At 35.5% G+C, this 24,580-nt stretch overlaps 1 protein-coding gene and 1 long non-coding RNA gene across 2 annotated transcripts in view; one reads left to right on the top strand and one right to left on the bottom strand.

Moving 5' to 3' along the window:
• Positions 1 to 596: 596 nt before the first annotated feature.
• LOC141485347 (uncharacterized) overlaps positions 597 to 24,580 on the top strand; it is a 28,463-nt gene continuing 4,479 nt past the window's right edge. Inside the window, exons 1-2 of the long non-coding RNA XR_012467150.1 lie at positions 597 to 686; positions 1,228 to 1,461. This is a non-coding gene — a long non-coding RNA (uncharacterized lncRNA). The remainder of the gene's footprint in view (positions 687 to 1,227; positions 1,462 to 24,580) is intronic.
• LOC141485346 (uncharacterized) lies at positions 18,738 to 19,671 on the bottom strand. Its single transcript, XM_074181843.1, has 2 exons — positions 19,513 to 19,671; positions 18,738 to 19,449 (listed from the first exon to the last, which is right to left on the bottom strand). The coding sequence occupies exons 1-2, from the start codon at positions 19,662 to 19,664 to the stop codon at positions 18,738 to 18,740; spliced, it is 864 nt and encodes a 287-aa protein (XP_074037944.1). The 5' UTR covers positions 19,665 to 19,671.

Below are 24,580 nucleotides of genomic sequence, written 5' to 3'. Positions count from 1 at the left end.
GTCGGTATAGAGAGAGAAGATGTCATTTTAATTTTGTAATAATTGTCTTATTGTTGTTTCGTCTTGGGGACGATATAAGAAGGACAATAAATTACACTACACCCCTTTCATTTGTGTAAATATCACATCAGTTAATACACACAAGTTTGAAACTAAAAAAAAGTATGGCGGCCAGGCAATTTCAAATTATCATTTCAAAATTTCCGCAAATTTAGGTTTTCGTGTAAGTTGGAATTCTACCTTACGAGAGAATATATAACATTTCACAAGTTGATAAAGAGATAATTTTAATTTGAGAATCATCTATTTTAGGTGTGATTTCTTGTTAAATTTTGATTTTACCTTTCGAACAATTTCGCTTATTGCTTTTGTTTCACTCTCATGTTATATTTTTACACAGTTATTTGTTATGGTCTATAAACATACCCATTTATTCTTTTTATTGATTTTGTAATATAAGCCTAATCTGAAACTTAGAAGGAAAACCATCTCAAAAAGGTACACGGTGTAGTTAGGTTTCAAAAAGACCGGCCCTCATGCGATCGGCACGAACCCACAGCTTTTTTTCGGATCTGCCTTGATATTCAAAATTTGATGTGGACAAATCTGCATCTGGTGACAGTCGCTGCCAAATTAATTTCAGAAAATAAATAAATCAGAAACGAGCATTTATTACACTGAAAACGGTCAGTATATTCAATAATAATAGATAAAACCATATATACACATATATCGATTATATTACAATAAAATTTAAAATATAATCTCTACAGCAAAGGCTTTTTTTGACTATTATAATATTTTTGTATAAAATTTTAAACAATATTGTCCTGCAATTTTATCGTTGATACCATTTAATGTACCGCTGCGACGAACACGTTCGTAAGTTGAATTCAACTATCCTTTTTCATATGGATCTCTTGTATACATTCTTCGATTGGCTAATCAAATTGGTGTCTTAACATCATTGGACTGAACTTTATCTCAGAACAGTTTTCGTCAATTAATATTGAATTATATATATTTGCGGTTATGAATACATTGTATTATGATCATTTTGTACTATTATTATTATGTATTAGTAATAAACTAAAATTATATGTAATTTTATAACATAAATAAAATATATTTTATCTATGTTATATTCATGTATTAAGGCTAATCAGCCTGTTTATAAATGAATAAGCATAGAGTTAATTTCCCCGTATAATAAATGTTTGTTTTCAGATTTCAGGGCAGAGTGGATATTGTTAATAGGAGTTGAAGCGTATACAAAAAGTGTAAGGAGAGTGAAAACGAAACAACTCTTTCATGGGGATGAAGACTCAAGATCTTAAGATAAGATAAGATAAGAAAACAGCGGGTCCAAGTAAGAGTTAGATAAGATCTGTGAAGAGCTCTTAATATAAGGGATAGTTATCTGATTATAGTCGTTGGCATTGCCGGGAGTCAAATCCAAAGGTAAAGCTTTGAAAACTCCAATAGAAATTCGACAGAAATTTTCAATGATGATATGCTAGATGGAGAGAGAGGTTTCTATTTTTTCTTAGGCATCGCAGGTTCGATAATATAGATGTACTATGTACCAGTCGATGAAAAGCTTGAAGCCTTCAGAGGTTTCAGACAGTATATTGAAAGCAGTCCAGCGAGATATGGCATTGAAATTGTTACACTTCCAGATGCTAATGTTCATCGTACTACTCATATAGAAGTGTTGCACTTAGTACAAATGCAAAAGCTGTTGTAGAACGTTCAAATTAAGAGCTATACAGTGTGTAGAAGCCAAACGGAATAAATTCATTATCGTTTGAATGGTCTCTTCAATCTCTATTCAAAAATGTTATCGCTTTCAAGTTTATTGCAACAATTAAGATAAAATAAATTAAAATCATGAATTTACCGAAATTCGATAAAATACACTCAAAACTTATTGCAATATACCACAATCTTATTTCATGTTGAAGAATTGATGATAAGAAAGTAATCAAAACCCATAGCAATATTCTTTTTGGATGGTATCCTTTAAAGAACTATAAATAATTTCCGTGGTAACGTTAGTTTGAAACGACATGTCAACATGTTTTGTATGTTACAACATCAGATGTCAATATTTCAATTTAGGTTTTAAGTACGTTAACTTCAAGTCTGACAAATGGTTAAATTAACGGGAATGCATAAAATAACATATTTAAAAATGATTGGTTGAGGAGATAAAACCCCAACACAACAGGATGTAGCTCACCTAGTTAATGAAAAAGTTCCCAATTTACCACCCATATCTCAAGGAATAGAGAGCAGAATAGAGAAGCAGTTTCGCGAGCTTGATCATGTGGGACAGATAAAAAAAGTAGCTGCCAATGCAATGAGTGATGAACTCAAATTAGATGTGATGCTTGAGTTTGAGAAAAATCCACATACATCGAGTAGACATGCATCCACTACATTCAATGTTAGCCATACATCGATAGTAAACATATTAAAAGGAAATGAAATGCATCCCTATAAAATGATACCTACTCAATACGATTTTGATAGAAGAACTTACTTTTGTGAGCAAATGATGGACATGTTGGATAACAATATCATCCAATTAGAAGACGTTATGTTTTCTGATGAGTGTACTTTGTTTCTTAATGACCGTGCTAATCGGCAAAATTGCCGCTACTGGTCAACGAAAAATCTTCACTGGATGAGAGAAGAACACACGCAATACCCACAAAAAATTAATGTTTGGGCAGGGATTGTAGGAAACCATATCATTGGTCCCTTTTTCATTGAAGGCAATTTGAATGCCGATAATTATTTGGAAATACTTCAAAATAATGTCATTCCAAGTTTAGCAAATTTTTATCCTGATCCAGAAAACCCTCAAGTTCCAGTGAATACGATATGGTTTCAGCTGGATGGAGCACCACCACATTACCAAGTTAATGTCCGGCAATACCTCGATACAACAATTTCCCAATCGGTGGATAGGGAGGCGAGGATTGATTGAATGGCCAGCGCGATCACCTGATCTTTCATAATTAGATTTCTTTTTATAGGGATATGTGAAGAGCAATGTGTACAAAACCAAACCTTTAGATTTGAATGGAAAAAGAACGAATAAGGCTGGCGATTAGGTCGGTCACGCCTGATATGTGAAATAACGTTCGTTAACATCCATAGTTCTTTTTCGTATTCTACAATTCATTACGTTTTGCATTACATTTTAGTTTTTGAGTGTATTTTATTGAATTTCGGTAACCACATGATTTTTAATTTATGTTATCTTAATTGTTGAACTTGAAAGCAGTTATGAATAGAAAATGAAGAGACCTTTCAAACGATATATCACAAACCTATACTTCCCATTTAAAAAATTGGGGGTTGTACCTGTCATTCGAAGTGGGTTGAAGGTAGGGGTGGAACTTTTACGTTAAAGAATGTTAAATTATAATTTAAATTTGACGTGTTTCGGGATTTTGTTAAAATATGTATAGTAACCGAAATAATGAATTTATTTCATTTGGCTTACACACTGTATGATTCCAATACCTTTAGCAAAATTATTGAAAAAAGTTTAGATGGTCAATGGTAGTTTTTACTCTCTTTTGAACCTCTGTCTACAAGCTTTCGACTTCATGGACTTTGTGGAGTGACTGAAAAATATCAAGAAACTAAATGCGACTGTAGAAAAAAATCATAAAACTAAATATTTCTGCAAGAAGTATAAGCGATGTTTTCATGTTCAGAACACGTAATTGCCACTTGTGATAATTGTTATGTGGATGAAATAGCACGATTTTGTCTGAACTTAGCGGCAACCCAAAAAAAGGCATTATTCCTTTGATATTATTTTTTGAGTTGACTCGTTCAAGAAATAAAAAGTGGGGGGACATTAAAGAAATGCACTGTATACTACGTTGGACTTTGGTGTTTCAATCTTAAATTCCTCAGTTGTTTTTTTTATTCAGCTCTCGTATGTAGGTATATGTTCATTTCTGGAAATGAATAAAAGTCCTTCGTTCAAACATATGAGCATTCATTTTCATGGAGAAGATTTTTTTCAATACCAAATCCTGAACCGGTCCAAGAGACCGTGCTACTGTCTCAATCTTTCACACGAGTACTCCAATGTTAAGTAGTTTTTGAGTTTATCTACTGAACAAACCTACAAAAAATCAATTTTTTTTATATCAGTCGGAAGTGAGATGTAGAAGTTCGACCTCAATTCAGCAAAAACATGTGACGACCAGCTGGAAGTTTCCATATTTTTCACATATCTCCATGACTATGTCATATATTTCGGACATTACGGCATTGTATGTGCTGCGAAATTAGAATTTCTATTATTTTATTGCTGTTTATGTGACTGTGATGTGTGAAATTCTTGAAAAGGGTGAATTAATTCGAGTTAGGATGCCGCGGAAAATGTTTTCATAAAATAATTAATCACTTTTAACAACGAGACCTTGATGTTGTATGGCATCATCCGAAAAATAAGGTTTTACTGTTTGGTAACCACGATATGAGGATAATACAACGTCGTAAAATGCTCATAAAAAGAATTTTCATCCTGATAGCACCGCATACATTTTTTCAAATCCAACCTTGGAAAGAAATATTCGAGGAATAAACCATTATGACTATGGCAATGAATTTTAAAGTATGTGAAATTATGTAATTGTTTTCTAATATGTCCTCAAACGTTTCGCTTTACGAAGCTCAGAAGTGTCTGCTTCAGTGAGGTTTCTTTACGCAGTAAGAGGATTTTTCGCCAAGGCTAGGAATCTAGCCCATTCCTTCGTCATAATCGTATTTCATTGTAGACAGAATGAATATACGATGATAACCAAAAGAACACAGCATGTGTAATACTTATTGTCATTGGCAATTTCGCAGTAAATGTTTTCATTCTGATATACTCTCATTATTACAAGCTTTTGTTTAATTTCATCGGTCCCGATGTCTAAATCTTGACAGTTGAATTCTACCCACGTACTGAATGAACTGAAATTTGGCATACACGTTTCGTTCCTGTAACAATATACGATTACCCAAATGACGTCATTTTGATCCACTTCGACGCACATTTAAAATGGTGAGTAGTTGTTTACAGCTGATTCTCGGCCTCCCCCCACCACTATGACGTATTAATTGCTTTTTTTATTGGTTGTTGTTTGGTGAAGTTTTTTTGTTGTGCAGTGAAGTCAAGGCATTGTGACCTTGAAGTGTCTGGTGCATGGATCGTTCAGATTTTTTTTTTCATATGAGATTTTGTGTGTTTATGTGTGTGTGTAGGAGAATGCACGGTACAGGGTTTCATCATGTGCTTGTTTGTCTATGTACAAACATACGTCTGCATACTTCGAAGATCCTCCAAGTAATAAATGTTCCATCGGTGTTAGGGCACCAAGTTAGTAGTGGAGTGACGTCACAGCAATAACCGTTCAACGGCTAGAGAGCGACATGTTCACTCCACGACGTGTGGCAGAGTAATGCGTATTCATCGGTCTGCCCTCACCTCTCCTGAAGCGATGAAGGTTCGCTCTAGCCCCGCTATCGATGGTGACACAACGGCAGCCGAGGACTGTTTGCCTAGCGTCTACCCTCTCCGAGACCGCAACGACCACTGCTTGCTCGTACCGGCAACTGTTATCGCATCAAGTTGGGAGATGGGCTTGGCTGTGACGTCAGGCATCTCTAGTGGATAGCAACTAGCAATGTGAATCTTTCACGGTTTCATGGTGGGGGTGACTCACACTGTTTAATATAAAAGAAATGCCTGGCACACTATGAAATCAGTAGACGAATATATCTGCAGCAGTTAGCAATTGGTAGAGTGTTATTCAGTTCGTAATAGAAGGAAGACGGTGAGTGTATTTGTCTGTTGGAAATTGTTTATATTTTCATATATATTTTCATCATGTCCGTTTCAAAAGTAGACTTGAATAAAATTAATAATTTGATTGTACAGGAGGTTGAAATACTAGAGCAAAAGGCCTTATCATCATTGCCAATTGATGAAGTGTACATAATTAAAAATATGTCAACTTATTCTACACGATTTGGTAAATCAATTTTATTAACTTTGCAAGATGTGAGCAATGATAAATTATTTAAAACATGGCTACCAAAACGTATTTCGTTGCAATTCAGTGATGACGATATATCTTGTATCAACTCATCAGGTGGTAAATATACGATGATGTATTTAGGACAGAGCCAACAAAGTTTTGCTGGCATGAAAACGCGATCTCTAGTCAAATTCAATATGATTGAATAATAGTAATAATTTATAGTGAATTTCTTTAGGTCATAGCTTACAAAGTTTTTTTTTGGTGTGAAAACGATAACTCTAGTCAAATTCAATATGATTGAATAATAATAGTAATTATAATGAATTTCTTATTGTTTTATTAATATTCATATATTAGATGATAATTATATGGAAATATAAACATTACTAACTTAGTTGAATACACTCACTTTGTAACTACAAGTAAAATGGGAATGTGAGTATTATATCACTGAAAAATTGGAGGTTGCTTATTGTTTTTTTTTTGTTCGATTTCAGTTCCACCATTTAAAGATGTGGATGCAGTACGCAAGTCAAGATTGGGTCGATATTGTAGATCTCAAATCATCGGTTCAACATTTGTCGTCTAAATTGAAGGTGTTGGGTGATGGAGCCGAACATGCAAGCGTTTATGATATGAGTGTATGCTATGATGAAAAACAAATCGAATTATGCCTTCGTGATGCTGAGAACTATTGGAGTGGTGCAGAAGTTTGCAACAAATTTTTGGATAATGAATTGGAATTGTGGCAACTTTGTGAGGTTATGATTGAACTGAACCTAAGAAGATTCCTGTATAGCCTCCAACCATACTTGCCAGAATGGATTATTCATCACTTTGAATTGAATGATGAAAATCGAGAGGAAATTGAAGATGGTCGCGAAAATGATGATTATGAGGAAGAAGTTATTTTAGATAGTCTCTATGTTCCTGTGAATCATAAATAATGTCAAATAAAAAACTTTGTATTATTTTCATGTTTTATTTATTTAAATCTGATGAAATACAATAGAAAATGATTACAAAACAATAAATATGATATAAAATACAATACATGATATAAGTCAGTTACAAATAAAAAAAAAAGATCATAAAACAGTACATGATAGAGTGAAAAAAAAAGTGTCAATATCTGCTATGAACTGAACCATCCAATGCATTGTATGTTAAAACTGTATCATGCAAAATTAATGCATATACTTTAGTGTTGTCTGGAAACTTGGTCTTCCTCGTCTCAAACTCAATCTTTATATCAATAGTTGATGATTTTGTTGCATTCGGTTGATGGGAACAATCGATGACGAATAGTGGATTCTCTCTAAATTGTCCAATGTCCATCAGAGGTTCACTCATATCTTTATCATAATAACTTCGCTGGAAACTCTCAAAAGCATAATAAGCAGGAGCATCAAGTTTTTTATCGAAATTCAAATTCCAACGCTCATATGGATAAACTTCAGAATTCAAGTATACTCGAATACTATTGATATCAGCAGTTGTGAATTTTGTAATATCTTGTGTTCTATCTTCAGATGTGGTAGTACTTTGGAATGCGATGATGACAAAACGAGGAGTTTCCAATGCGTTAGTTGTTTTGATGGCCCATATGTCTGAAGAAGTCCCACGTAATGATGGTAGTTCATAGAGGTCCCACATACGATACGCCAACTTGATTTTGGCATTCAGACCGCTTTTGTTTATTCTACTCAAAAGTTTGAGCTTGTGTTTATCATCTGGTACAATATGCCTTATTTTCCATTCGATTTTATTTATTTCCAAATCAGCATCAACCTCACCTTTATATGAGTTTTTGAATGATCGAGCGATAATCAAAATCAATTCCTGTTTGGCATTCAAGATACTTTTGTTGTAATCTTCAGCAAAACCCATCAAATATTTCAGTGGTAGTTTTCCACTAAAAACATGACTGTTTGTATCCAAGATATCTTGCTTCAATTGTGAAAGTCCCCAACCAGATGTCAATAATGTGTTAGCATGAGATTGTCCAAATGATATCATGGTTTTCATTGTAGATGTTATCCCAGGTTTTCTAACAACAGCCACTTGTTCACCTCCCATTTCATAACGAATTTCGTCAAAGAGAAATGCAATTGCATTATTCGAGAGATAGCATGTTTTCGCTACATCTTTGGGGGTGAATTTACCTTCTATGTAAATGAAGCTCTCGGCAATATCTAGTATAACATCTTGATTATTGATTGCAATTCTGATTTCATCCGAATTCCTGAATAGCGGTGATCCATAGGGCTTATATGTGTGCTCATGTAAACTTATGAGAGAATGATCGAGCACTGGTTCATTGAATATATTCAACTTTTCATTGTTTGTTTCGAGCACCATTGTTATTTTCTCACTTTCAATCCAATCGATTTCAAAAATTTAAGATCACTCACAGACAGAGCGTTATGTGCTAACTGTTTAGCATACACTTGTGGAATGAGCTTCTTTTTATGCACACCTTTCTTTTTGATAGTGCAACTCGTTTGGGATTGTTCAATGCGATTTTGTCTATTATAAATGAAACCCATAACAACAGTTATTCGATTTTCTTCAATTCCAAAATAATGAAAATCTCTTCTTCACTTCCAAAATCGATAAGGTTATTTTTTTCATCCAAAATACGCACTGTAATGTTGTGAATCAATTGACGACCTTCTGGACTGACAGGCATATATATAATACTGTGTGGTTCTTTAGTGAGATTGTAGCCAGGTTCAACATCAATATCGAATGAGAAAAGAATGTGGGATTCTTCACCATTTATATATGAACCAGATATTATATTGCAATCTAAGCGGATAAGTCTCACAGTTGTAATGTTTATTGGTAATGATGATTCATGTATCTGATTTGGTGGAAATATTTCATGAGCGAACCCCATCATTTCTGCTATTGAATTTGGATGTGTCAGATCAATTTCATATTTGGATCGCATTTCACATTTGAATGTATTATTATTGGCGTGTAGATAGAAAATATCATCTGCAACGACATCATTTGGTTTTTTATCATGAAACAATCTGAACATGATATGTTTCTGTATGACGGCATTGATCTCTTCTATTTCATAAGCACCACATGGAATTTCAATTGTCAACTTTTGGGGTATCGATGAGTTGTCATTACTGATTCTAAAACTAACTAAGTTATTAGCTTCAGTTATATTATTGATTGTATTGCACCCATAGAATCCCAAAAGTCCTAATCCATAACGACTGTTCCTATCCAATTCAATTGGTGGAAAAAAATCCGCACTCAAGACACTTGTCCCGACAGCTTGTAGCTCGAACTTTCGTGACATGACTGATGAATATTTTGAAACACATTTCAATTTATTATTGTACACAGCAACAGCACATTTGAGACAATTTACACTTTTTGGAAGGTGTTGTATTGTAATAAGTATCATTTTTATTGATACCAATATTCACATCCTCTATATTACAAATACAACACATAGATTTTCGAGGTATAGGACCATCATTAACATCCGAATCTGAATTTTGATCGTGGTGGTGCTCATAACAATATCTATGTTTCATTATATCGATGTCATCTTGCAGATGCTTAGGCAACTTTTCCCAAACATATGCAATCTCATGTGCAACACATGCAAGTATCACTTCCTTAGGCATATTTGCAAGCATCACTTTATCCATTTTTTTCAAGGTACCATATTTTGAAAACATTCTAAGTGAAAACCCCATTCCCTTGATAGCCTCCCGATCCAGTTTTGGTGTTGAATCCATTTTTATTTGGAAAATTATTTAGAGAGAAACTGCAAGCACAAGTGACCACAGAGAACTGTATTAAATTTCTGTTGTCGATCATAGTTATATTTGATTTTTACATTCGAACATTTTCGAAAGAATCGAGTCAATTCCAATGGTGGGGGTAGATCTCCAAAACTATCGAAATATGTGACTTCTTTCCCACATTTTTTATATGCCACCCAATGTGTTCCTGGTCCACTTATTCCATCTAAATTAACAATAGCTGTCTCGTTTTGTTTTGGACCTGAAGATGGTAATCTATCACGCATAAAAACACCACGAAAATGTGGAATTTTCATTTTTTGTGCATAATAACTGAGATCGAGATCAGTAAGAGGCCTCTGAGGTAGGGGTTCAATTAGTTTTTTGTTTTGTTTGTGGCTTTGTATGGTTTTAAATATAGTCCTAAACCTTTACGGTATGGTTTGAGATATATTCCACTTCCGCGTTTGCCTAATGCTACAGCCTCCATGGTTTTATTGTGACGATTGGCTTCCATTAAAGCCGCTCTGCTGGCTTTTGCCGAATTCACGGCCTTGGTAATACCAGCAGCAGCTCCCGCCAAACTTCCTAGTGCGGATAGTCCAGCAAAAATTGGTATCAATGGTAAAAGTCCACCGATCTTGGGAACAGGAATTATGCGTGGTGTGCGGATTTTCTTCTTTCCACCGGCAGCTTTAAGGTATTTACGTGCCGCCTGCAATGCCACAGTGATAGCTTTTTTGCTATTATTCGTCACAAATTGATTCCCACCAGCTTTCTTCAATACATTTCGCACTTTATGGACTATCCCAGCACCAAATGCAACTTTTTTAATTTTATTTTTCTTCGTTTGTTTCCTCTTACATTTTTTCTTATTGGTACTACAACCCATGCCCATATGTCTTTTCGCTTTCATAATGTTGGTGACAAGTAATGCAGCTGCTCTTTCCCCAATACTCGCGTCCTTCGATTTAACCCTATCCCAAGCGCTGTATTCAAGTTCTTTGTCGGCTAAATGTCTTGCTGCAAGATCGGATGGATGCTTAGAATATTGAATATCGTGTTTTTTGCATTCAATATCTAATTTATTGATTCCAGGGTCGTTACGAGCTAAACGTTGTTTCAATTTTGTACCCGGTCCACAGTATTGATAACCTCCGGTAGATGTAATTCGAAAGGAAGTTTGTTTATTAAATCATTAACAAAACCACAACCTCTTTTAATTTTACGATCACTTTCAATACGTCCGTATCGTTTGATGGTACACATTGAAATGAATAAGCTAATAACATTTATATAGTCTCCAACCACGGCACGATGCGCATTGTAAAACAGAAAGAAAAGTTTGCTGTAGATAATCTAGATGAGAAATTCGGTTGTGGATTGAATGGACAAAGGGTATTCAGACATGGTCCACTACTTCCATCATCAGTTCGAGGACTCATTATAGGACCTTCAAATTGTGGAAAGACGAATGCAATGATATCACTATTAACACATCCACAAGGACTGAGATTTAGAAATGTGTATCTCTATTCGAAATCACTCAATCAACCTAAATATCAGTACTTGCGAAGTGTTTTGGAACCTATAAAAGGATTAGGTTTTTATACATTCAGCAATAATGCAGAAATAGTGGAACCCTCCGACGCTAAGCCTAATTCTGTTTTCATTTTCGATGATGTGATATGTGAAAAGCAAGATATTATTAGATCATATTTCTGTATGGGACGTCATAAGGATGTTGATTGTTTTTATCTAGCACAGACATATTCACGGGTACCCAAACAGTTAGTGCGTGACAATACCAATTTCATTATAATGTTCAAACAAGATGAGACGAATTTACATCACATTTATTCAGATCATGTTTCACCCGATGTAACATTCAAACAATTCCAATTGATGTGTGTTAAATGCTGGGAGGACCAATATGGATTTCTAGTCATTGATAAGGATAGAAAAATAGATGAAGGTAGATATCGCAAAGGATTCGATAGTTTTATATACCCATGATCTTGTTTTTGGAACTTATTCGATCACTGAATATTGTAGTGGTCACTTCACCAACGAATTAAGCTTTAATTCAAAAAAAAGGGCATTATGAATACAAAAAAAGATCCTGAAAATAAAAACAATGAAATAAATTTGAAACGTCAACTAGTAGAGACAACAGAAGCTGTCAGGCAGAAATTCAACTCTATCAAGAATGATAATATTGAAAATCGTACGACACTTGAAAGATTGTATGAGCCCATAATGAAACCATTGAATGTTTTATCATCAAACGCTACTTCTAAATCACCAGTGTTATCACCAAATCATGGAACTGTTCAATCTACTTCAAATTATCCCATGAGTACTCCAATAGGAAGAAAACAATCTTTTGGTAGTGTATCATCTGTGAATAGTGACACGAGCACACTTCAAGACGATATGAGAACAACTCTATTCGAAACACCATCATCGTCCCACATCGATTCCTCGGATCCTGACATCTCACCTGTTATGAATGAAAGTGGTGAAGATGTTTTGATGAAACATTTGAATAATATAAAATCTAGAAATCCAGCATATGATGGAACATTTGGCGTACGTATGGATCCAATTACACAAAAGCTGAAAATGGGAAGTCTAGTGGTAAATTTCAAAGATGGAAACATTTCATTTTGGGATGCTAATAAAGTGAAAAAATATGAATGCGCAGGTAGTCCAGAATTGTATGATATGATTTTTTTGAAGAATCCACAAGATGTTGATAATGAAGAAACTCGTCAAGTATATTCCAAAATATTGAAAATAACGAATGCTCCATATAAACAATATCATCTGAAGAATGGTTTTAAAAATACAAATTCTAAAAAATTTCGTGAAGTTATCAAACCTCTATTAGACTCACGACAATATCCAATAAGAAGTAGAAGTAAAATTGGTGGAGCACTCAAACGAGTGAAAATGGAGAAAATATATAATTCTAAACCTGTGAATTATGTGTACTGGAATTCACCGAAAGAGTTAGTTGCTCGCCTACGACTATTGGTAGCTTCAAAGTCAGCCGGACATACCGGACATGATAATGAAATAATTTCAATAATTGAAGAATTACGTGAAGAAGGTATAATATATTAACATATTCACATGTAATGATCACTGTCACATCATCATTCAATGCAGTAACATTATCACCTTTTCTCTTTAATCATATTGAAATAGAATGACTAATGAAATAAGTGATGTCAAACGACAAGTTGTTAATGAATTACATAAACCTGCAAGACGTAATTTTCGTAGAAGAATAACCACCATCAAAGGTTTTGCAGATCTATGGCAAATAGATTTAGCTGAACTGCAACCTTATGCAAAAAGTAATGAAGGATACCGATATATACTTGTAGTGATAGATTGTTACTCCAAATATCTGTGGACTGTAGCAGTTAAAGATAAAACAGGTAGTACAGTAACTAATGCAATGAAACATGTACTGAAAGAAGCCAAATACTCCCCCAAACACATACAAAGCGATCAAGGGAAAGAATTTTTCAATAAAAGCTTCTCATCTCTCATGCGAGAATATAATATCAATCATTATTCAACATTTAGCACAAAGAAGGCAGCTATAGCAGAAAGAGTGATTCGTACAATAAAGGCATGGCTCTACAAGGAATTTTCGATGAGAGGTCACCACAAATGGCTTGATATTCTTCCAATTATAACTAGTAGATATAATAATAAAGTTCATCGTACAATAGGTATGGCACCCATCAATGTTGATTCAACAACAAAATTAAAATTCAAGGGTATCAATGGAATTGGAGGAAGACAAAGTAAACCCAAATTCCAATTAAATGATATTGTACGTATAAGTAAATACAAACATATTTTTGAAAAGTCTTACACTGCGAATTTTACCACGGAGCTATTCAAGATTGTTAAAATTAATAAAACCATCCCAACGACTTATAATCTTGAAGATATGAATGAACAGCCGATTAGAGGATGTTTTTACGAAGAAGAGTTATTACGAACCGAGAATCCTGACGTATATCTGATTGAGAAGGTGTTGAAGAGAAGAAAAAATAAAGTATATGTAAAGTGGTTAGGCCTTCCTAGCGAACAAAATTCTTGGATTGATGAATCAAATATGGTTTAAATGTATATAATAGTGACTTTTATGAATAAAGTAATATTAAAGTTCATTATTGTTTTCATTTCAATTATAAGTATGTGAACTGAAAAATATTGCAGCGGTAAACATTGCCCCAGCCATTCGCAATGTTCTGTGTATACCAAACCAAATTAATTGTATACTCCATTCCCGCTTATATTTTTCAACTCACGATATTGAAAACACATTATCATTCCCAAAACTAATCGCCGTCACTTTGAAATGCAGTATCCAACTCTTTTTGCCAATTATCTCTCACTGATAATGCTGTCTCATAAAGCTTAGTCGACTCCTCAAGCTCAGCCTGAGCTTGCATTCTCGAACGTTGATGGAATTGCTTATCTTTACCAATTTTTGAACGGAGTTCATCAGCATCTTTAGACATTCTAGCCAATTCAACCTTCGCTAATGCAATCTTGGCATCTAATGCTTCAAGAGTTTCATTATTAGCATTAATAGCTCGCTCACTCTTTTCAAGTTCAGCAATAGTCATCTGTGCCTTTACAAGACGGCATTTTGCTTTCCTTTTCATTTCCCCAAACCGATGGAGGGGGCTGAAAGAAGATAGCGGTTCAGCTTTCAAATCACTCTTCATTTCTTTAGGAGTACCTTTTGGCTTCCTCTTCGATCTGTCACTTTTCGTTGCGGGTTTTTTCTGTCGCACAACACTTTTGGATTCTTTCTTTTCTTTAAAGTCAGTGACAATCGATGAAGATGCCTTAGTAACCTTCCTCTTGATTGTTCTAGATTTCTTATCAACACCAAGAGGAAGGGTAGATGAAGAGTGTTTGAGTGATGATAATTGCGAAACGATCGGATTTTCAATAATAATTTGCTCATTTGGTTCTGGCACATCTGCAAAGTTAACGAAGTCGTTAATATCAAAATCATTTATCGAATCTTGACTCGATAAATGTAATACTGGAATATTTTCAAAATCAGTCTGATCGATATCAACAAGTGGTGAACCATCTTCAGCAATCAATAGCGGCATAGAGCTCATGATTATTAAGGTCTGAGGAATGATATGTGATAGCAATAGAATGTGGATAGGAAAGGTGATGATGTTACTGAGACCTCACCATTTATAGAAGAAAATAAACTAGCGCATGCGCTCTTTCATCAACTGGCACATGCGCTCTCTCACTAAACTATTCACGCATGTAACAATCTTTGTCATTTAAGAGGAAAACTTTGTGTTGCATGCATGTATTTTTAAATGTTAGAAAATAATACAAATAAATTCAAAATATATATATTTATTAATAATAGAGGACAATAACGATAATAAAAAATGAAAAATGTTAATATGTCTCTGTGGATGTGGAACGTTCTTTGACTCTATTCCTCAATAGTTGTTGCTCGTGCGTCAAACACCAACATTGAAAAAAATGGATTCTCCTATTGGGGTAGAGTTGACCAACCTTCTCACACAGATCCCAAGTACTTCTACATGCATTGCATACATGATTCCAACAATTCATGGAATATGTATCACAACGCAAACAACGTTGCAGTGGAGTTGGAACGGCAGCACAGGTACCACAAATATTTCTACAGATACCTATATTGTTAAATATTATAGGTTCGGAACACTTCAGACACTGTAACTGTTGTTGACGATAATCCGATTTTGTTCGCTTCGGTGGATGAGAAGGAGGCGATAGTTGAATCCGCAACACGCAATCACTACACAATCATGGATTGATTGAATCCTTAGGTCTACTTATTTGACAAAAGTAGCACACAATAGCCCCTGCAATCATCATTGGGTAGACACACACTTTTGGTTTTTCATTCCACTCTTTTGGAAACGGCATTTTACTAATTCGATTAGAAATATTAAGAGATGACTTACAGAAACTCTGAATGCTCTCTCCTATACCTACGATCTCTATTTATACGAATCAACATCATGTGGAAGTATAGTGGGATAACTTCTCCTACTATTCCACTCTAAACGAGTCAAGTGGGAGTCGCATCACCTCCTATATAAGTTGACTTGCAAACCTAGAGTTCATTCATTCACTCTCTACAACTGTGAGCAAACAACAACAAGATGAATTCTGCAAAAATAAATGCTGCATTAAATAGAATAGCTGCTGTTGATGAAAACAATTGGATAGACGAATCAGATGATGAGGATGTCAATGTTCCGCTAGAGGAAGTGATAGTTGAAGCAGAAGATGTTGGAGTCGATGAAGATGAGATAGACGAAGTTGAAAACGAGGCCAACCAAAGCGACGAAGATGATGACGTGATGGAGTTTGAGAGGGTCATGGATGAAGAAGGAGATGATGAAGGGATAGAAGCTGACACAACTGAAGGTGATGGTGCTATGAGGATCGGTATGCGAACACTCAATGTCAGTGAGACACTGGAAGATCCCTTGGATTTGTATTGTGCATTGGATGCATACGTATTGATCAGCACAATAGATGGAGAGAACAAAAAACTATGTTGGTGCTGCTTTCGGTTTTATTCGCATAGAAACAATAATGGAGGGTGGTATGCCCATGTCAACACCCACAACACTGTCTCAATTATGGAAATGGGACAGAATTGGTGTGAAGCTTGCGAGAGGCCACTAACAAACTTCACCCGAGTATCTACATGTATTATATGTAATAATGTCCAACCTGTGGCACAATAACCGTGGACCTACTGGTCAAAAAAAAAACAACAGCCCTTTTCAGGGCTACATTATTCACACAAACAGTAGTTAGTTGTATTAGTATTCATAGATTATGTGACAAATGAATACTTTGACTAATAAAAGTCTAAGTTGGAAATTTGTTAGTCTTTGAATATCTATACATTATATGACAAATAAATTACTACTTTGACTGAAAAGTCGAAATTTGGAATTTGATAGTCATTGAATATCTATGCATATGATGAGTACTACTTTAAATGAAAGTTGAAGTTGGCATTTGTCAATCATTCATATGCATATAATGATGAATACTTTCACATACATATATTTCGTTTGAGATTATAATGTTAACATAATGTTAACAATGGTATGAATCTGTTTCTGTTTGAAAGTATAATGGTAGCTCTGAAAAGAGCTATTTTTTTTATTGTTTCAGTCTTTAATTGTAGCCCTGAAAAGGGCTGTTATTTTTTTATTAATCCATGCAATGATATGGACTAACGCTCCTCATCATCAGAAACAATAATTATGGTATCGTCATCTGAATCAGATGATATACTAATGATATCATCCTCATAGTAGTCATCTGAATCAGATGATATACTCATGATGTCGTCGTCGTCATAATCAGCTGAATCAGATGATATACTAATCACATCATCCGCATTATTATCGTCAACAGCATCTATGTCGTCCTGAATACCTTGTTCCACTCGTTCTGCGAAATCATCAGGAAGATCATAGATTCGCTGCAGAAATTGAGCGAAGGTTGTACTCAAATGATCAGACGTTGAATCTATTTCATGTACTTGGATGGGTCCTGTACTCGACATTGTGGAAGAATGATATAGAACTGGGATTGTTGCTATATTTATATTGGAAGAAATGAAATGGAGGGGGTGAAATGTAGAACAGTGTTTGAGATTCGAAAACATCAAGAATGAAACTCTGAGCGATTATTAGGAGAAATTCTAGTGATTATTATGGAAAAAAAAAACTAATAAGAGGGAGAGGAAGGGAGGAAGACACTGCCCCAGCCTCGCAGTGCCTCGTGTACACCAACCAAAAAGTGTGTACTCCGTGGAAGGAAAGGAAAGGAAATGATGGACGAGTAGATGATTATATGTCATCATCGGAATTGAGGACATCATCATCGATTAGGATTGGGGATGGCGGAGGACTATCCTCGATGAGGATAGGGGATGGTGGAGGACGTCTAACGTCAAGCTCGTCATCAGCATCATCACCAGAGTCGTCGTCGTCATCATCATCGTCGTCGCTACTCATTGGGACAATGTCATCATAAGCAGGGTCCCACCATCCGTCAGGATCTGGATATTCCGAGTCATCCAAGTGTCCTTCGTCACTGCCAGTGACATGTTGAACTTGCATCCTGATGTCGTGATCCCGGTATTCGTATGGCGGACTGTGGGGTTCCGTGGTGGAAGAGACTACCTGTACCTGGCTGTTATCCCAGTAATTGAAGTTGTACCCCTGATCCGGGCAGCTATAGGGTTCGGAGGTTGAATCGGGTTCCATCTCGATGCTAGCTGATCAACTGAATGTTTCATCAGATGATTTCTACTTTTATACTTTCGAGAGGGAGTGGGAGAGGAGTGGAACATTGAGTAGGGGTAAATTGTAGTGTGACATAAGACATATTCAATGAGTAGGGGTAAATTGCAAAGTGACATAAGACATATTCAATGAAAGAGATACTTGAATGGATAAAATACAAATGAAATATACTTGTCGATTTCACTATGAAACATGTCTATTTTTTATTTTTTAAATTTTCTTCACATGAAATTATTTACAAGTGATTAGAGGACACAAAAATTGATGTGAGGTATTTGTCTAGAAGAACTTGGAATTGAAATAAAAAAAATAATAATAATAATAAGAGGAAGTGAAGAAAAATGCTCCAACCATCGCATTGTTCAATGTGTACCAAACCAAAAAACAGTGTACACCCTTTATTTCACTTCCTTTTCCTTTATTCAATATAAACTTAACAAATATAAACTTAAAACTACCATAATTAAATACTCCTAACTAACCTAAAACTAATCTTACATTTACACTTCATCTACAAAAAGAGTGTCCATAACTGTCACTATTTTTTTGTACAGCTTTATCGAAGAGGTCTCTGCTTTACACCTTTCCTGCAGAGATGCATAATTCCGATCTATTTCGGCCATTTCCTTTTGGATTTCCCTCCGTCGGTTATCCATTTCAGCCATTTGTCGCTTCATGGTAACCAACGCGGCCTCGCTAGATCGGGCAGCTCGTTCTGCTTTCTTGCATCTCTGCAGAAAAACACTCATCTTTTCACTAACCTCTCCGATAGGCTGTGGCACCAACACCTCAGGATCCGCCGGTGTCGCTGGCAGCGGTGGTAGTCGCGTCACCAACGGCGACAATATCACCAACTCCGGAGAAGGACTCCTCGGAATTTCCACTGCTGCTGGTGCTGCTGCTGATGTGGAGGCCCTCTTACGAGAGGTCGAAAAACTACCTGCATAAGGATTAGTCCTATTGCAAGTAGCTCGGTACTTTGAAATAGGACCAACCTTTGCTGCAGGTCGTTGGCAAACCTTCTTCACAGCCCTGACTTCCTCCTCCTCCTCGAATAAGTCAGGGCTAGAAGATCTGCACCTAACTCGCGAACGCGAAGTGGTTGGCTGGTCAACCGTCACCGCTCTCGAAGATGCTGCCTCCTCCTGGTCAGCGGACACCGGCAGAATAGACGCCACAGCATTATTCACCTCCTGTGTATTGGTTGCCATTCTGAAAAAGAAGAAATAATACAAAGTTAGTTGATATAAAAAATAACATTCCTAATTTACTTACTCAAATATCAAGTTGGTCGTTGGAACGTACTGCCTTGTTGTGGAGTGGACTGCTCTCGATGAGATGACTTCTCGAACTGAATGTTGTGGAGTGCTCTCCGGAGGGTATCGACTTCGATGCGTGAGCGGTGGGAAAATGGTGGGAGCGCACATGCGCGATGAGGGTAGGGGTGTACATGCGCAAATGTTGGGAGTCGGGGGGCGGGGCTTCGGGGAGGGGAGGGGCGGGGCTTCGGAAAGGGGGCGGGGCTTCGGAAAGGGGCGGGGTATCCGAAAAGTTGGTGGCGACGGGGGGGGGGGGCGTGGCCCTAACGGGCCCCGCCCACTGCCTGGGCTCCGCCCAGGTGGGTGGGGCCTCCGGCCCCAGGTAGGCGGGACATCTGGAGAGACATCTACGCCCTCTTCGCGCGCGCGTTCGTAACATAATATGCAACCGAACACCTAACCTAACGTATTAACGTATTAACGTAACCTAACCTAGTACGCTAACCTACCGCTATGCAACCGAACACCTAACCTATCGTATGTATTAACGTAACCTAACCTGGTACTCTAACCTACCGCTATGCAACCGAACACCTAACCTAACCTAACCTAACCTAACCTAACCTAACCTAACCTAACCTAACCTACAGTAACTATTAACCTAACCTAACGAGGGAATACTAACCTAACACCTAACCTAACGTAAGTATGCAGCTAACCTAACGTAGCTATTAACCTAACCTAACGAGGGAATACATTCACCATGTTGGTTCCATTAATACATCATCAGTTGGTTTTGGTTTTGGTTGTATTATTCTATGATTTGGATTAATGTTCAGTCCTGGATATCCCAGTCCACCTGATGATGATGGCCTGACTTTATAGTTTCTCTCCAAAACTTCTTTATGGTTTTTCTCCAATACTTCAACTCTCTGTTCCAGTACATCATACTTTTTCATTGTAGTCCCTGTTATGTTTGACATAGCATCAAATTTTTTATTTGTAGACGCTGTTATGTCAGACATTTTTATGTCTACATCACTTGTAAGTTTGTCAAATTTACGAGTGAAAGTTATCCGAGCCTCTGCAATTTTATCGTCAAATGCTTGCCGGGCGTCCCGAGCAATATTGCCTATTGTGGATTGTATTGCAGCTTGTAGGGCTAGAAGTATAACTTCCTTTGCTCCATTAATTTCCCCCTCAAGATATGATACAGTTACACAATCACTCTTGTCAATTGGTTCACTTGTATTTTTCAATATTTTCCTTTGCATGTCATAATGACCATCTTTTGTTAATTTAAAACCATTCCCAGGAGGACCTCGAATGACATTACCACCCCATTTTCTTTTTCTACCAAACTTATCGATTGTTTTAGACATTGTGCACTCTACGATGATTCTCTTCAAACTGATATTTCTATCATTTACATTATACTATATATTGCAGTAATTGATTAGGGAAATAGAAATAATACAAATAAAATTTTAATCATTTTATATTCATTACAGTAATACATATACATACATACATAATATATTAATATCACATTACTTCTATCATATATTATTAATTATAAATGGCTACATAAATATCAATATTGAATTTTCCGGTTTTGAAGATATTGAATGATATTTCAATCATTGATCTCGGCAGATAATAAATTAATCAATTGATCCAATGGAGTCTCCTGAGATTGTGATTGTTGAATAATATTACTTATCCAACGAATGTTCTCATTTGGATCGTTTTCATAAAATTCAATATCATTATGACCCCAAGGAAGAGTGTGGGTAGTATTCGGAATGATAAATCGTTTATCATCGTGATATGATAATGCAACTTTATTTTTTAATTCAGTATACATATCATGTAACACGCTTCTAAATGAATTCATCTTTCTGAATATCATACCACCTTGTTCGACGATTTTTTGATAATCTTCGCATGTCAATTCATTCTTTATTACAGATCGTTTAACCCCTTTGGCTTTCTTAAATTCACCATCAACAGATTTCACATAATATGCTTTAGCACCTGTACCATAAAAACTCATGATTGGATCATTTGGAAATTCATCTTTGAAGTTACCCAAGACTGAACTTGTTACTGGAATATTGAATTGGTTAACTATACTGTAATTGGATGTATCAAATCTACTTATGTTAGTTTTTATGAATTCATAAAAATTTTCTGTGTTTACTTTAAGAATGAGCGAGTCGGTATCTGTGTAAAGTAAAGAGACATTTTCATCAAAGTGTTGTTTGATGCATCCATAGAAAAAGTCATACATGACTGTTTTAGATAATTCTAATATGGAAAATCCCAAATATAATGGTTTATCGTAATTAACCTTCACTCTACCCAATTGAATGGCAACGAAATTATCAGTGAAAATTGAACAATTTTTGAAATTTGGTTTGGCTATGAGAGTGCTGGCACCTATATTTTTCTTTATATTTTCCCAATGTGTAACGAGTCTAACATCAATTCGATTATCTACATTCTCCATTGTCTTTCCATACACCGCATTATTCATTAGTTTATAGAAATCTTTAACAGATTTGTTGTTAGACCTATTACGCATTTCAGTATTAAGATCTATATAGGGTTTCATCCAGCATGATTGTTTGAATTTCAATACTCTATGTGTATTCATTACAATCAATCCATTTTTGACAGCTTGCTGTAGATTCCTATAATGAACAATATATTTTCTTTTATCATTCAAATTTGGAATTAATTTGGGAATTTTCGATTGTGTACGAGGTGGTATTATTTTTTCGACTAAAAATGGAAGGTCAGAATGTTTATCATGCAACTCTTGTGGATAATGAATGTCCACTTCAAATACATACCCATACGGACTATCAGTACTCACATCCATCACATCGAGATTAAGAATTTCATTTGGTGTCAACCATGTAAATTCACTTGTTGGTAGAGGTTGTGACATACTGTGACCGTATAGATTTGTTGCATCTAAATATGTAATGAATGTGGAAGGTTCGTTGGGATTATAATTGGGTAAAAATCTATTATTTGCTATATGTTTCCTCTCGCTACATTGACTAATTCCACCTCGTATACCTTTTTGAAAAAAGTGAATCATATCAATGTCAGTTAGTAATTCCAATTCAACATTAGTGAACTTCAACATGGCATCCCATGATAATCCAGGTGCAGTGTAATATTGTGCCGGATCTAAGTTATATATCTCTAAACTTGTGGTGCGGAAGTTTTCAAAAATATCACATAGTAGCAATACATCCGACTTCAAATACAAATCAGAGTATTCCCCCAAATTCTGACACTCGAATAAATTCCAAACTTTTCTAGCCCTATCATAATCAGTTTCCGATATATGTTCACAATTGAGTGTGTCATAAAACTGATTTTTTGTCGGAAGTAATGGATAATTCAATTTGTCAATGTCATCAACAAAACTATATGGAAATACACCTTTCTGTCTCATCAAATTGAATTTCTCAATTTGTGGGAAATGTTTGTGCATCTCCAAACATTGATCGGAGGTCAAGTTTGCACCCAACTTCTCCAACGAATTAGTCATAAATTTATAACTATCGATAAATCTCATTTTGAGATAATTCTTCCTAACCACACCATCTTTATCGGTATAGCTGTGTGTAAAGAGATGCTTCGTGAAAGATATAAATTTCTCTTTAGTTTGCGGGATAACATCAACTTTCTCTTTATTCCTATACAATTCTTTTATGAATAAATGACAATCATAACCACTTAAATTATGAAAAATGATAGGTATGAAGTTTGGTATTTTGAAATTTAAATTACATTTCGAGTGAGCGGCATGTGATCTTTTCTTTCCTGTGACATGACAATGATCTCTTACTTTGACGTCACCATCAGTAAATGCTTTATTACATATACCACAAGTTCTGGCTGCAACAAACTGTTCTTCTTCTTCGACAGTTTGTGTATCCATTGGTTTAGGGTTTCTGAGATGATTTTCATGTATCTCTTTCAAATCATCTTCAATGCTACTCACAAATTTCTGAGCTGCATCTACACCCCTATATGTAACAAATTTTGTCAAATCATCATTATATGAACACTTTATCAAATAAGCAAATGAATATGGGGCATGTTTGAATGTTTTAATCGTGTATGAACTTCCAGGATTTGGCTCATTCACATGAATCGGTTTAAGCACTGATTCAAAATCAGCATACACTACAAATGGCACCCTCATTTGCCTCTCAAAGTTTTCAAACATTAGTTTATTTTCCGCAACCATTCTACCATATTTATTGATCTTTAAATTAGTAGTTGGTGTTGTGGTACTAATGTGATTACAATCATACATATTATGACGTAAAAGCAATCTCTCATCAGAAAAATATATCAAACATCCGTCACAAAAATATTTTTTCTGTCTATGAGCTGATAGTTGATTAGAAACTAATCTTGAAAGATCTTTGATCCAACAATAGTGACCATTACCGGAGTCATCAGTTATAAACAACAAATTGACATGTCTCCGGAGTCTTCTCTGTGAGTATCGCAATGGACCAATCACTTCATACTTCATTTTACCCTTCTCAAATGTACTCTCTAAACCGTAAACATTAATTGAAATATCATTCCTATCTTCGAATATTTCGATACTCTTATTATTAACTTTAACCGGAAAATCCATACCTGTGACATCTAAAACAGTGGAAAAATGTGGATATGACGTAAGTTCGGACACTCGACTATCTGCAGGATATAATGCTGATGTTATAGCCCAGGCAAAACAATATTGATCTTCATTACGAACATTCACAACAGCTTTCTTCCATTGAATACATTGAGGCAGCTTCACATATGAACGTCCTTCCAGTGGACTGTATTTATTAATGTTGACCTCGAGAAACAATATTTTTTCACAAGTCCAACCTGAATTATATAAAAAAAAAAAATTACTATTCAATCTTATTGAAATTTTTAAAAAATAAATACCTGAGTCACGATCCTGGAACTCAGTCGTTTGAGCCTCAATTACATCACGGAATCCATCAAAAACAGCATTCAAATCTGAAGATTGGTCCACTATTTTATTT

The sequence above is a fragment of the Leptinotarsa decemlineata genome, unplaced genomic scaffold, assembly GCF_025532065.1.
Source record: "Leptinotarsa decemlineata unplaced genomic scaffold, Ldec_3_MD MMD2_tig00026316_RagTag_RagTag, whole genome shotgun sequence".
In the NCBI taxonomy this organism is placed as follows: Eukaryota; Metazoa; Arthropoda; class Insecta; order Coleoptera; family Chrysomelidae; genus Leptinotarsa; species Leptinotarsa decemlineata.
The sequence above is the reverse complement of the archived record's forward strand: the minus strand, read 5'-3'. Positions and strand labels throughout refer to the sequence as shown.

Excerpts from the sequence above, each read along its gene's own strand:
- LOC141485346 (XM_074181843.1), bottom strand. The coding sequence starts at position 19,664 with ATGTGCGCTCCCACCATTTTCCCACCGCTCACGCATCGAAGTCGATAC. Across the intron at positions 19,450-19,512 it reads ACGACCAACTTGATATTTGA|AATGGCAACCAATACACAGG; the intron begins GTAAGTAAATTA and ends CTTCTTTTTCAG.